At 48.2% G+C, this 14,900-nt stretch overlaps 3 protein-coding genes across 3 annotated transcripts; 1 reads left to right on the top strand and 2 right to left on the bottom strand.

Moving 5' to 3' along the window:
• Window positions 1-2,334: 2,334 nt before the first annotated feature.
• On the top strand, window positions 2,335-2,944 carry PFLUO_LOCUS5873 (uncharacterized protein; the record flags this gene model as incomplete). Its single annotated transcript, XM_073783361.1, has 2 exons — window positions 2,335-2,396; window positions 2,491-2,944. The coding sequence occupies 2 exons, from the start codon at window positions 2,335-2,337 to the stop codon at window positions 2,942-2,944; spliced, it is 516 nt and encodes a 171-aa protein (XP_073639924.1).
• A 1,983-nt stretch (window positions 2,945-4,927) lies between these two features.
• PFLUO_LOCUS5872 (uncharacterized protein) lies at window positions 4,928-5,638 on the bottom strand (the record flags this gene model as incomplete). Its single annotated transcript, XM_073783360.1, has 3 exons — window positions 4,928-5,147; window positions 5,226-5,243; window positions 5,304-5,638. 3 exons carry the CDS (start codon window positions 5,636-5,638, stop codon window positions 4,928-4,930), a joined length of 573 nt encoding a protein of 190 aa, XP_073639923.1.
• Window positions 5,639-11,175: 5,537 nt separating this feature from the next.
• On the bottom strand, window positions 11,176-11,513 carry PFLUO_LOCUS5871 (uncharacterized protein; the record flags this gene model as incomplete). The annotated part of the gene is made up of 1 exon (XM_073783359.1): window positions 11,176-11,513. A coding segment is annotated over one exon (338 nt), but the record flags the coding sequence as incomplete, so codon positions are not given.
• Window positions 11,514-14,900: the final 3,387 nt, after the last annotated feature.

Raw genomic sequence — 14,900 nt, 5'->3', positions numbered from 1 at the left:
AACACCCTTCCCTTTATTTCTTTCGCCACTCTCTGATATTTTTCAGACGTGACGATATCAGAGCCACTACAATAGCCCACTGGAATTCTCGCAAGGACCTGCCACACCTCTGTCCAACCTCTGTTGTTGACTCAAGTATTGCCCGCGCTTCTAGGAATTCGCATGCCTGCAGCTCCATGCATTCCTCGACAACACGTACTCCCTCTTTTGGGATAATCCCGGCTTCGTATGAAGGCTGATCAGTCATACTTCTTTGAAAGCTCCTTCACTAGCTTACCCTCACAAGCTGCCAAAACTCTCACGGCGGCAAATCCCGTTCCCGGAACCCGGAGGCTTTCAATCGCAGCAGCCGAGATACTCAGTACGGCATTCCTTTCTTCTTCGCATTGTGTACATTGGCAAGCCAGGAGATCTGATACTTGGAATCGACGCAGGGTTAGCAAAGAGTGTTGGAGATTTGAGTGCAAGCCTCTTAGCAGCGTTAATCTTGCACTTGTTCTGGCTCCGGAATCTGGGAGAACATACTATCAGCACTGTAATTAACAGTACGCTTGTCTGATTGTCCGATTGAAGAACTAACCTGTCATATTTGCGTCCCGGCATAGTAGATTTTGGTTTCCTGAAGAATTGACGAGCGGGGGCTTTCTGTGTCTTCGAGAATGAGCGATGATTTATGAATCCGATGTGCTCGATCACGACGAGGGTACGGCCAATCAGCACTTGACCCACATGTTGGTCACACATCATCACACGTACCTTCGCGCCAAGCGGCTTCCTCAGGCTCCGACAACAGAGTCGGCGCAATCTACCATCTTGACCATCGCGCTCGCTTGGTTTTCGAGTCGTGAGCCGTCCGCGCCGAGCTGTCAATCGAAGTAAGACTCTTGCTGAATGATTGAAGACCGACCACAATGCAGTTCTCGTTTGTTCAGATGTACCGCGTATCGATTGAAAGCCTCGACAAATCTGCCTTTCGGAACCTCAAGCACCAACGGCGGCTAGAGGTCAACATTCATTGGATGCCACAAGCTCTTCACAACCTGATCCACACACCAGCCAAAAAGAGAAACACAGACGACCGCAGACAGCCGAAAGTTGGGGACTCTCTGGTCATGTCCGGAGTAACTGTAATCACGCTGGTCTCATTGTTTCGTGACTGGGTCGCTAAGCTCAGCCAGAGCCCCATGATCGACGGATCGTACTTTTGCCGGGAGCGTCGATCATAGCCTGATACGGACGTAGATCCGCCCTTGCAACTAGGGCATCCTCATCGCTGCTCGCGGCCTCCCAAACGCTGGCATTGAGTATAGTCGAGGACCAGAGAAATTTTTGATCCCAACGCTCAATGCGATTCCAAATTCTATAAGATGGGGTGTGTGTTGATCAGTCTGCTCGATGCCCTAGCACACCGAGCCGATTCTAAGCAGCTGCGCCGCCGGTAGGGGACCGCAGGGTTGTAGCAGGGGTACTATCTGGGTTCCCCTCTCTTGCTGATGATCGTTTCCACGACTGTCTTCGAAAGGCGCGCGGCCCGAAACTTATGTTGTTTATCTCCTGCCAAATAGAGCAATGGTGTAGGCGCATACATGTGTTTTCTAGATTCTGGTACAGTTCCCCACGAGGGCTCTCGATCTTCATTAAGGCAATTTCCTCATATCTGTAATCAACAAGCCAAAGCGCACAAAGCTACTAGTAACACCGAATTCACCCTCGCTTCTCCTGGAGCGTCATCAGTGTCCGTGTCGTGAGATCAATCACTGTGTTGTAGAACTGGACGGATACAAGGCGATGTGCATACGACGGTAATGTAGCATGTGTGCTGCGGGGTGCGAAACCAACAATCCACTGGTGACTACGCAGCGGGTCTATGTTTGAAAGAGGCTGATAGCCAACCGTATGTCCATACCCATGTTGATAGACCCTCGGTAAAACTATGGCGATAGCTGTTTCGGCACGGTTCGTTGTTATGATATTTCATGCCGTCTCCGGCGGCGCAGGTAGGAAATGAGGATAGGGGCGACGGCGCGATCTTGTTAGTCGCAAATCTCGATCGCCAATGGACAGGTAGAAAATGAGGGTGATGTTGGTTCTTTACTCATTCAACTAACGAGGGATTTTGCCTATTAGGAGCTTTAAAGGCGTTCCTTAACACTCTGTGAATTTGCTAGGAATTGCAACCATTTGGCATATCCATAATCTCCCATTTCCTGCTGTTCAAACTGGTAGCCGATAACAATAAGATGCCCAAAACTGCAACGGCTACGCGGAATGGGGTTCGGGTCGTCTCTAGCAGGGCAGGCCGAGCGGCCTCTGGCCTGGCAGCTTCCCGCAGTCATGCTGCAAGATCTGTGCCGGCAGCTATCGAGCCCAACAGATCGCGGCCACGTCAGTCGCAGGTACGTGGACCAAACCCTCGCTAGTTTGCGGGAGCAATGACAAGGTCCGACCATTGATCCTTTACTGCCAGATACAGTCCTCAGAAGCTGCCAGAGGTTCCAACTCTCCTCCGGCAAACGGCTCCTACGAGAAGGACCATCCGCATTGCATGAAGGTCATTAGTGATGCGGAGGAAGAAATTCAGCAACTAAGAGGAGACAAAGCGCGGTTGGCCACTCAAGTTGGGCGACTCAACGCGCAGGTTCAAGAGCTGCAAAAGCAGCTCTCCACCGCTACCGCAAATGAGCAAAGCCGAGCGCAGGAAAGTATGCAGTCATTCTTGCAAGAGCTGTTCACAGATGCGTCGTCAATGATAGATAAGGTCTGCAGCCGGATGAATGTCTCTCAGTTCGACAAGTGTTTGGCGGGGCCTGGTGCAGGCAACGTTCCCTTGGCTGGCCCAAATGGGCAGTTTGCGTTGAATGACTATACTGTAGCATCTGATGATCCCTTTCAAGGAGGTGTGAATGATCTGGCCGACTTCAGTCTATACCCGACCGACCATTGACATATATATTCTAAATATATACCTGTATCGGCTGGCGGTTCTACTTCGTCACTGGTAACCGAAGGACGACGGCCAAGGGAGTTTCGGAGTTTTGCTTTAGATCTACGTGTGGTGAACCTGTTTTCGAGTCGCGTGCTACGTGCTATGTTCGTCGTCCGTTAAAATACCTCTACCGTGAATCCTCTGTGATTATCTTCCCTAGAATCCTCTGAGTGCGAACGGCTAAATCATTCGCCACTCCAGGCTACGCTCTCCTAATATAACTACCATACAATTTTCGCTGAGTATAGTCTTGTGCATTACAAAAAATATGCCATAGAAACCAGTGCACAGAGAGACAGCTCTGGGAGAATGGCTCGGAGCCTCAAGAGGTAAATAGGTTGCAAATCTCATGGCTGACTAAAGGCTAGCGTAAGCGAGCCAGTGGACCTAATTGGCTCGATTGCGCCGCTTCATTCAACTGGATTCAAACCACGAACCCTGGACGGCTCGTATACCCGTCACAACACCAGTAAATGGTGCGTTGGTGGAACCGTAGCGGATTCGTATCGACTGTCACTAGTGTCGCGGGATAACTAGGTGGCCTTTCCTTGCACGTAGGCCTCTGAGAACAGGAGAAGGGACAAGGTAGTGCTGAGCAAGGTAGTATGGAAAGGCTGCGCCTGATTGCTTTTTCGCCCACGTCCCCATAGCTGCAAGGGGCTGGCATAGCTTTCTTTCATCACAACGCCACCATCGACTTACAATACTATGACTATGACCATGACAGGGTCAGAAGGGTTGGAAGCACTTTTGGGAGCGGGGTTAACTGACACATGCAGTGGCGTTCAGATTTGATGGAGCTAATTGGGCCACTCCAGCGAAAGGAGGCCTGCGCCATGGTGTGTGACCCGTGAGTGGACCTCGAGCGTTTAGTCTAGACGCGTCGGTAGTTCCGGGGATAATCGGCCATCCTCTAGGCTTTGGCTATCGATCACTCTAGGCACATGCTCACAGCCGAGAAGCAGGTTACAGTGATCGGCAACTGCACCGTATTATTCGGATACCTTAATGTGACGACTGCGCCGTTTTTGGGTGCAAGGATGACCAAGATTCACTCCGGCAGAACTACCAACTCAGCAGCTAGGGCGACAGCATATTCGCACAAGTTGACTGCTAATTAGGCGCAATGTGCCTGTGCCTGTCCACCCACTGTATTTCGATCGCTCTCCCGTCAGATCTTGCTCTTACACATGCCTACGAATACTTTTACAGATTTCTTGAGCCGATCTCTTCCCAACTAGGCTTAGGTTGTCGATAGCATCACATCGCACTCATTTAGAAAAGACAGCTGCGCCGTATTGTACGAATGGCTAGAACGTCCAAGGCTGCGTTTTGTGATCCTGCCTCTACAACCCGGGCTTGCCGAGCCCAACGGCAACCCATGACGCCACTCGACCCAGCGACTTCGTCATGCGCAACTTCATTGGATACGATCCAATCTTTCTTAATCCCTGATGGTAGCAGCCGGGGAAAACGGCTTCCGTTCCGCGACGTCGTTCCCTTCCTTGAGAGCCAACCCTCATGCCTAACGCGCAATCGAGACGATGTAATCGTCTTATTGTAAGCGCTACGCAAACAAGTAGCTAGTCGATCTAATCGATCTTCTCCAAAACGGTGTTAGTCCTTTATCCGTACGGTCAAATAGCCGCCTCTCGAGCTGTGGCGAGATCAGTCTATTTCGCTGTGATCGACGCCCCCGGAGAATAAAACACGATCTCCGCATGCGCAAGAATTACGGACCGCTACTGTGTGAATCAGACTTATACTGTAGAGTGTGTGCAATTGACTAGAATAGATACTCGAGGGAATAGCATGACAAGGACATCCGTCTCACCGTATGACAGAACGCCAAGTTTTTCTGATATTCTCGCCGCTCGCTCGTCCAAGTTCACCTTTCTTTATATATAAGAGGTCACATACTCACTACCACATAGGCAGCCACTACGTGGCTGAGCGCTTGGTCCGCACCGCCTTTAGTTGAGTGGCTGGGACGCATTCTTTCTTGCAGAGCTGATTCAGGAGGCCTTCCAACTTGTCATTTTTAGCCTTCAATGCACGAATATCAGTTTGTAGCGCGTGGATTTCGTGCGGGACCGTTCGCATGGTGCGCTGTACGCCGTCATTGAACGTCGCTTGCTTCTTGAACTGCTCTTCGATTTCTCTGGGAAGACATATCAGTATCATATGATCATAGCCGGTGGGCGGCGCTGTGGGCAAGAACATCAGCAGGTACACCTACTGCACTCGCTCATCCAAGCTAATCCTATTAGCATTTTCAACGTCTGCTATAGATACTAGGGAGTCCACAAGAACGTACTCTCCAATCAGCGTATACGCCACCTCCTCATTAGGCGGAAACGTGGCATCCTGTGTCGACCCTGGATCGCGATCGTCGACGGTTTCTGTTTCCACGGCGCATTGATGACGTGAGTCCAACTCGTCTTGGTCGCTGCTTACTTCCGCAGCCTCTTCTTCGCCGCCGGACGCCTCGGGCAAAATGTGTGATTGGCAGTCAGTCCCCTGGATCTCTGGAAATGTTGTCAGATCCCAAGTCTCGTCGCGGTCCGACGAGGCGGATGCCAACATCTGGCGCAATTCGCCTAGATAATGCTTTGGCTCTCCACCGGAAAGACCATACTGGCTCTCGGACATTGGGACAGAGTCGTGAAAGCAAGGACCAGAGGATAATTTAAAAGGGAGAGTATATAGAAGGCAATGTTGTACATTCTACGAAGTATCAATTTGATTTATACGTGCTATGAGGAGGGAAGATGGCGACTCTCGAACACGACAGGTAAGGCAAAAGCTATCCTTGTGTACGCTGTAACCTCTCTTTTCAGGTAGGCATAGCCACTGTGACGAAAACCAGTCAAGTCCCATCGAACGTAGAAGCAGCCATAGCACGCGGGGTTAAAAGGGTTGCCCTCAGACTCCGCCAACTTTTGAGTGGACAGTGTGGATGACTTTCTCAATGCTTGGAGCATAGTCTCCACCGACTAGTGGTAATGGTTCAAATGGACCGAGAAATGCCATCAAGCATAGAGGACCAGAGAACTTGTCGTATGTCCTTTTTCTATGTGTAGAATAGAAGTCAACACCATCGCTATATCTCTATGCAGCTTTGAGACTAGGATCCAATCCCGGCCCAAATAGAATAACGACAGCCGGTGGCCAGTCAGACTATTAACATGTCATATGAACAGGTCGATCTTACTTGTGCAATCCACCGCGACCTGCTATGCAAGCCGTCCAACAACCATATTAAAGCATGTAGATCATACACCTATTCTACACCAACAGCTAAAACCAACATTCAACTACGGTTGATAATCCAACATCTTCTATCCGAAGTAGAAGCTGGTTGGTCATTTGAACAACACCCCGGCTTCTTCCCGCCCAAGATAAACAGTCATGCCTAACAACAATCTCCAACCTGTATGGTTTTGGGGGGGGGGGGGGGGGGGGGGGGGGCGTGTAAGAGAATGACTACCAATAAAAGGTAGTCACGCCTTACCCTCAATATTACGGAGCGCCCCGGCCTCACAGGTACTGTCTATGTTGGTAAGGCAGCGCTTTCAATCAACAGTGACCCTGTTGCACACGCCGGCAAGTTTATATCTTCTGAACCCCCCGCCTTAACTGCCGACTACGAACAGATTTTGTTTCTTATCCATCCTTGTATATCAAATTTCCCCTACACGCATTCTCTGTATCCTCGTTTACTTTACATAACTCATGGCCAAGGGCAACCGCATCCCGTGGTCTGAGTGGGAAGAGCAGAATCTCCCATCATGGCTGTCTCACAATGAACACCTAACGTGGGCGAAAAAGGAGGAGAGATACTTCCAAGAATTCGGCATTCCTAGAACAATCCAGTCAATACGAGGCAAAATCAACCAGGAGAAACAGAAATCCCAATTCTTTCCTCGCGGAACATCAGCAAACCCCCACTTGACAGCACGCAAGGCACGCCGACGCCGACTTCGCGACCTGAACAGTTCCTCTCTCCACACTTTAGCTTGCCGACCGAGAGCGTTTAGCACCGGTTCCCACCAGACTTCCCTAGACAAAACCTCACAAGCCAAAACTGCCTCTGATGTTGCACTAGATCAATACGGGCCAGAATTTCGTTTATGCCATAGTGTTTCCGGTAAGACCCTACGCCTCTACTCATTCCGCACAAAGAGATGGCGCTCATGGAAAACCATTCGAGCAGAAATGGATTTCGAACCTGTACTATTGACACGAAAAGAGCATCCTAAAGTGATGTCCCACCTATGGAGCGCAGTCTACCGTCTCATCGGCCGCAAATGAGCAGGATGAGCGGGCAAGTGGACAGAGTACCAGCGTGGCTATACGCCTCAAGCCGCTTAATGGGAGAATATTATGACATGGATGCTTTCTGTGAGACGAATCCGTTTAGTATCTAGTTCTACGTGCTCCTTATTCCTCGCTCGTCGTATTGATGGCCACTTTCCTATGTATCTATCTCAACAATGAAGTTTCTATGAAGAAGAGAGCAGAGAGTAGGAGATTACATGCTCTTTAGGGTTTGGCCATTTGGTCAGCGCTTCATCGTGAAGTGTTTGGTTCATGTAATTCCATCCCCAATCCAAGGGACCATCTCTCGGCTCGCGTCATTGTTTGAGAACGCCAAGCTTCTAAACGCATCGAGGCGCTAACATGGCAATGCCAATTGGCCGAGGAACACAAGGTGCTACCATAGGCAACGAGATCCACCATAGATATGCTCCGAGTTTCCCAACATTCGAAGACTGCAAGGACTAATTAAATGAGGCAAATACTAGGTGCGGCCTATCCAGATCATCCTTGGCTGCCGCAGCTGCATTGGATTGGATATTTGATGCGATCCAGCCTGGCTACCAACCAACATACACCTGTTCATATAATTGGAGGTATTGGGTTAGCATGTGATTTGAAGTGCATGAGTAGTATTAGCGACTACTTGCGAGGCGTGATTAGGCCCTTGTTAACGCTAAGAATTTGCGGCACAGATCAAACCAACAATGACCCTGTTTTCTTTTCGATCGATTGGATACGGCGTCGAGTTGAAAGTCGGGGCTTGTCGCTACTGCGCCGTAGGGTTACGTCAGTTGCTAGCTGCTGAAGATGTTACCGACAGCGTACAGGTATATTAGTAGCTGGGATCGTAACGAGTGTATACTACTAGAAACACGGGAAAGGGGAAAGTATTTGCCACGCGGGCTATGCGACTAAATAGGAAAGAGTCAAGCAACGGTCCTAGCCAGGTGTAAGTACTAAGGCTGTAACCTAAACTCGTGGGCGCGTACGCTCACGGTTTTCTGTGAGCCTCGAGGACCAGGGGTCTTTCGGGACGGAGTAGAGTGGCTGGCTTACACCCGTGAGTCCTGCATCCCTTCGAACAGATAAGCCCTTCATCGTAGGTAGATTCGACGAAAGCGACAAGCATGCCACTGCAGTAGCAAAATTTCCCTACCAGTAGTTATCACATTCTTGGCCTATATCCACACAGTAGCAACCGACGAATGGACATCTCCATAGATTCTACCACAATAACGCCGGGCCAAACGTAAAGGGTACCGACCAAAAACACAACGCTCGACTTCATTACCGCTAGCAAGCTTTTCCTATCCGCTCGAGGTTGGTCCCTGTTCCCACTCCTACCCCTCTGAATATAAATGGAGCCCATCCTCACTATCTTTAGACAAAGGAGACCAATACCATTCAACGCTCATCTAACCTAGGTAAATACATTCGTCAGTCTTACAACTCCAAAAGGTATGAACAATACCCAAGTTAGCCTCCTGGACTGAGAGACACATGATGTTCTTGACCGTGTCTAACCTCATCTGATAGGATGGATGCATGGAGATCTAAGACGTTCAAAGGGAGGATCGCGTGGCGAGGAAGGCGTCACTAAAAACGATGACGAAAGATACGAGGGGGATGAGCAAGATCCATGGAAGTTGGACACAGAGAGCATGGCAGATGAAATGGCGCACCCAAGGCAGGATACAATGCCTTTTGTGGTGGCAGCGATCTTGGCTAAAGAGTGCGTATTGCTCACTGGCCTCAGGGGTTAAGGGACGTACTAACAGAAAATTCTCAGCCTTGACGAACGAATTCAGTGAGTATTATACATCTCGCCTCAATCCATCTAAGGAATCTTCCCCTCCTCGCCTCCTCCCCTCTAGGTCACGTCGGCGACTGAAATTGCATTCAGAGCCCTAGAAGTACAACGGAGGCCACAATCCTTTTCCACCGAGCGTATCCACGAGACCACCATCACAATGTCGCGCGAACTCCAAAACGTGAAGGCAGAAGTCCGCTCCCTGAAGGCAGACGTCCGCTCTCTGAAGGCAGATGTCCGCTCTCTGGAGACGGAAATGAACCACTTCAATGAAATGTGAACCAAGGTACATACACGAGCATCTAACCTTCCGGTCATTGAGCGAAAGCAGTTGCACTCGAAGCATTCGGTGCTTTAAGATTGCCGCCGACTATGGTACTACCTTGTTTGTCAAAGATAATGGACGGGAGAGCGTTATAAGAAGAGACAGGATAGGATGATGATGGACAGTATATGTTTTCGCGTATATTTACATTTCTACCATGTCTCGTTTCTTCCGATGGGAAGAGCGATACGGTGATTTAGAAAATCAGGAATCATTACTCTTAGGACTCATGCAACAACCCTGCAGAGCAATACCCATAAAGAGCTCGACCTAGCTCCGCTGGGACCCCCCAGTTATCCTGGATACGGTCCAAGCAGTCTGCACCTCACCAAGAGTGGTTGCGAGATACCTGCTATTGCTTGGCATAGCGTAAGAGCAGGTGCCTCCTCCCCTATCAGCAAATCTGAAGTGGCGCGGCGCGTGGGTGTGATCGGTTTCAGATCGGACCGAATCAGGCTAGTCTGCTGCAGAGGTTCGCGCGAGTGATTCCCCTCCCGCACATGAACTTGCTTACGCAACAACCTTGATCCTCAGGCGGCGTAGACCTTGCCCCTCTAACCAACCTGAGGACGAAATGCGTCCGCACGGTAAAAGGTTGGGAATCCTCTCTGACTTTGAAAGACTCGCCAGGTCGTGACCTGACCTTAGACCTCTATGTGTGAACGAGCCTGGTGACGGTTTGGAGCTTGCAGAAGTACGAGGGGAAAGGGTTGGGGGCGGGAGGACGATCCTCGCGGACCGTTCTCTCTCTACCAATTAGCTACCGCCACCCCTGCCTGGTACGGGCGGGTAAGCACGCCTACGACAGTTCACGTGATCATATTCTTCGAGTGTAGCTACGGTAGACCTCATTATTCTCGACTTCCAGGTTAGCAGCAAGGCTTAATGGTGCATAGGTAAGTCAAACCGTGAGATGCTGGGCGATACCACAAACGGCAGTTGCTGAGATTGCGCGTCCATCGCATGGATCGAGGCCATCATTGGTAGTTTGCGACTACACAGGGATGTATTTGTCACTACGTCATTTCGAACATACGGGTGGGGTATAGGGGTTTATAGCTGGATTGGTACGATCATCCCAGCGCCAACGGCTACGATCCAAGCAGGCTGCCTATAGACACCGCCACTACCAGTGCCAAAAAGTGGTTATGCAAGTTGTTGCTAACGGATGTGCTTTTGAATCAAAATATCCGCTATAATAAAACCCACTGTCATAGCCTGAGGCGCCTCAAGGCCAGGGCTTTGGCCCTATGCATACAAAGGGATGATGAATGAGCGACGGCAGTACTCCAAGTTCCCGTTCTTGCTGATGTCGTCAAGTCACACCATTTCCGATCAATAGAGCAAGCAGCACTCATCCTTGTTCGTTTTCCAAATTGGAGGCCCTCACTCTGCTCTCCTTACCACCTTCCTCTTCTTCCGAGACCGGGGCATGCAGTGCGCCTTGATTTCATTCAGCCCAGTCTTCAGTTGCTGGACCGTGTCTTCCAGAACATGAATATTTTTGACGCTCTCCTCGATGGACGACTGCTCTTCTATGATTTTGCGCTCGACTTCCCTAGAAAACCATGAGCTTAGGTCTAATAGCGGAGCTTTGTTATCATCATTGGTTGGAATGGTGAGTGCAACGATTCAAGATCAAGAAGCCTAAAATGCACTTACTGGAGGCGAGTGTCCAAACTTATTGAGGTGGTTAGCACCTATACAAATATCCAGTGTGTTTGGACTTACTCCACTGTCAAAGTATATATTACTCCGGGGTCAGAAACCTGTTGTTTGGAATTCACTCTCCTCTCGAGTTCGCGGTCGGCGTCTCTGTCTGACTCTACCTCCCATGGGCCGTCCTCTTCACCTTCGTCTGGGTCTTGGTTCTCGTCATCGATAGACGCCCCGTCTGATAATTCATACTCCGAAGAATGCGGCTGAAGGCCGTCTTGGTGAGCCGTTGGTAATCCCGTGGAATCTCGTGTGCCGACCGGCTTGGATGTCCCTGATTCTAAGACCTGACGCAACCTGTCGGAATACGGACGGCGGTGATCCCTGCGCCCGCCTTCCTGCTGGATAGCCATTGAGCGTGACTATGGGAGAATGTTCGAATTGTCCGGCGAGATCGAGCGGGTTTGAACATCGCCCTTCGAAGCCCTTCAAAGACTTTGCAACATGCTTAGGAAACTGTTGGCTTTATAAGAATGTGTGAGTGCTCATGGCATTGGTTAATACGAACACCCCTGTTGAGGTACAGCTGTGCCGTATCTGAATAACCCCTTCCCCTCAGCCTATGAAACAATTTGTGGCGCCTCAGCAGGACAATTCCGATTTTTTCGGCGAAGTAATAAGCGCCCAATAGCCGGGCCCGTGGTACTTGATTGGATGATATGAGTAGTTGGCAACCTATCTGCTCAGGGGCTCTAAGATAGCAGGAAAATTTTCACACTAGCTGGTCATCTGTGTTGGAGTGGAGCTTGGTTGCCCGCCCACTCCCCGCGGATAATTCTATCCTGACTCTGCATAGCATATATCAATAGGCTCATGATAGCATTCCTACTAAGAACATGAGAAGTATCAGACATCAATAATCTAAATTTTGTCTCTTTTCACTGTCTCTTGTCTCTCACGCTACTCACGCTACATTCCTTTGCATTCTGGGACCTCGAACGTCCAGGGTGAGCAAAATTAATTGATTTGTGCTAGTAGGAAGTGTTATGGTTAACAACCCCAGCGTCTTTGCGTTTATTAGTTACAAATATAATCCAACATTCATTTCAATCAGCAAATCACAAGGACAAACATATCCACAGAGTGAGTGATATAGATGTATGGAATGAATGAGGAACCACGAAGTTGGAATAACTAATGTGAAAACGAGCAATCTGCTTAAGAAGATGATGGACTGATGTTTTGACCTGCGAACGTTACGCATGAACAAACATGACTGTTTGAACTTGCTGATTAGCCGATGTGTTGATTATCGTGTGAAGATATGAAAAGACAAGCGAGTGGGATTGTCTATAAGTATGTTGGTAGGCTTATATTTGAAGGCCAACAAGTCATAATTGGTCTAGTGAGGTAGATGGACTTAGCTTCTACAGCTAGAGTGAGAAAGCAGAAAGTGACGGTGACATGAGCATGAGGAACACGTAGGTTTAGACAGAAAAGGGAAGGAGAGCAGTGCAAGGATCGACCACAAGCATGGAAACATGGACCGTTAGTAGGGAATTATCGGAGGGTAACGGCGACATGACGGCATCGGCTGGAAGCACCAAAGGGAAATCAACAAGATAACATGAACATGTCAGCATCAAAATAAAAGCATCAACAGGAAAATTGACAGGATAAAATCGGCAGGGAATGTCGAACAGCAATATCAACAGGAAAAATATATATGATGACACCAACCGGGTAACACCAACACAACATCAACAAAGCAGCATAGGCATGACGGCAGCAACGTAACAGCATCTACATGAAAGTATCAACAAGAAGTATCAACAAGAAGTATCAACAAGAAGTATCAACAAGAAGTATCAACAAGAAGTATCATTTTGTGCTGCTGATGATGCCCCGTTGATGCTTCCTGTTGATGCTATCATATAATGGTATCATGTTGTTATTGTCCTGTTGTTATTGTCCTGTTGTTATTGTCCTGTTGTTATTGTCCTGTTGATATTGTCCTGTTGATATTGTCCTGTTGATATTGTCCTGTTGATATTGTCCTGTTGATATTGTCCTGTTTATATTGTCCTGCTGATATTGCTATATTAACAGGGAGCATCAACAGGAAATATCAAGAGGAATTATGGACATGACAGCATTAAAAAAAAAAGTATTAACTGGATAACAGCAGTAGGATAACATCGACATGACATAGCAACAGAAAACTCCAACAGAATAACTTCAACAGGATAATATCAACAGGGTACTATCGAGAAGATAACATTGAGAGGCAACATCGACATAGCAACACCCACAGGACAGCATCAACAGGGCAACATCGATAGGAAATACCAATAGGACAACACCAACAGGATACCACCAACAGGATAATGTCAACAGGATAACATCGGTAGGGAACATCGATAAGACAGCATCAACATGGCAACATTGACATGGCACATGACATGGCACATCAGTATGAAACATCAACAGAAAAACTCGATTTGTCAACATCGACAGAACATCACCATCTGGAAAATAAGTTTTATCTACTCGGTGACAACACCCTGTTTATTGCTTGCAACAGGATTGGAAGCGTCGATTAATATCCTAATTACCTCAGTTTACTAGGAAACAATGCCGAATTCTGTCCTAAGTTCAACAGATGAATATTGTTCCTTTACCTATGCCATTAACTTTTGTTTTTTTCAGTACAATGTTGTTATAGAAAAGTGCTTCTCAAGCGAGGATGGAAGGCTAAGGCTATGGCTCGTAGAATATCGTGAAACAAATTAACAAACCACGAACTTGTTTCCCCTTTTTATCTGTTCAAAATATTGTCTACCTATCTACTGTATCAGCTGCTTGTACAGCGCTCCTTCCAAAGAACGCAGATCGTGATAATATCAGTCGGTCCTGAGTTTTCGCGTCTCACGAGGGATTCGCGTGTACACAAAGTGTTTGTCTTATATGCTCTAACCGGTGTTAATAAGCAGTTAGATTCTCACAAGTTAATCAGTTCGCGTTTATCTACAGCATGTTTATCCGGGTCTAGACTAGTGTATCCAGGCTATAGCTACATAAGCTAATATAGAGACAATGCTGAACCATCTAAGGACTAACGATGGCAAACTCGAATATGAACTAATGTATTCGATACCGTAACAAGGCGCGCAATGAGGTCCTCTCATTTGTTAGTTCGTCACTTAGTATGGAGAATGTCATGTTGGTTTTGCCGTAGAAAGTCGAACTTTGGTCAATTATCCTAGAGGAGACAACCACGTGTCCTGTCTAATTGGCAGCGCGGCACAACGAGGACCGGTTAACGCGACGAACTAGTGCTTAGTTGATAATATCCGAATGGTGGTCCTAGATACGGAGAGTACTCTTTCATCATATGCCTGGAGCTATGATGATCCGTGTCAAAATATTTCAAGTTTTATATTCAGACTAGTCCAGATTCTGCCTTTGTTCTTGTTTAATGGGGTTTCACTCGTTGTATTATAATCGATGATAGAAGGCGAGGATATTAAATCCTGTGCTCGCTCGTCTTCATCGCGGCTACATTCAATCGAATCCTGCTAATATCTGAAATCACTATATTGCCGTACACAATTGTTCTTGTGGACTAGACGATGAAATCCGCTCCGATAGACCGATCGTGGGAAGATACGGGTATGAGACATCCCCGTACTGAAATTTTCTTCGCTGATCAGTCACGACATCATCTAGCTGCTGCGTACGACTGGACAACTCCGATTATTTGTGATTCCGCCTTATTGTCGGAGTCAAAACCTGAAGCC

This window comes from Penicillium psychrofluorescens, assembly GCF_964197705.1.
Source record: "Penicillium psychrofluorescens genome assembly, chromosome: 4".
Lineage (NCBI taxonomy): Eukaryota > Fungi > Ascomycota > Eurotiomycetes > Eurotiales > Aspergillaceae > Penicillium > Penicillium psychrofluorescens.
Note: the sequence above shows the minus strand (reverse complement) of the source record. Positions and strands in the feature narration are given on the sequence as shown.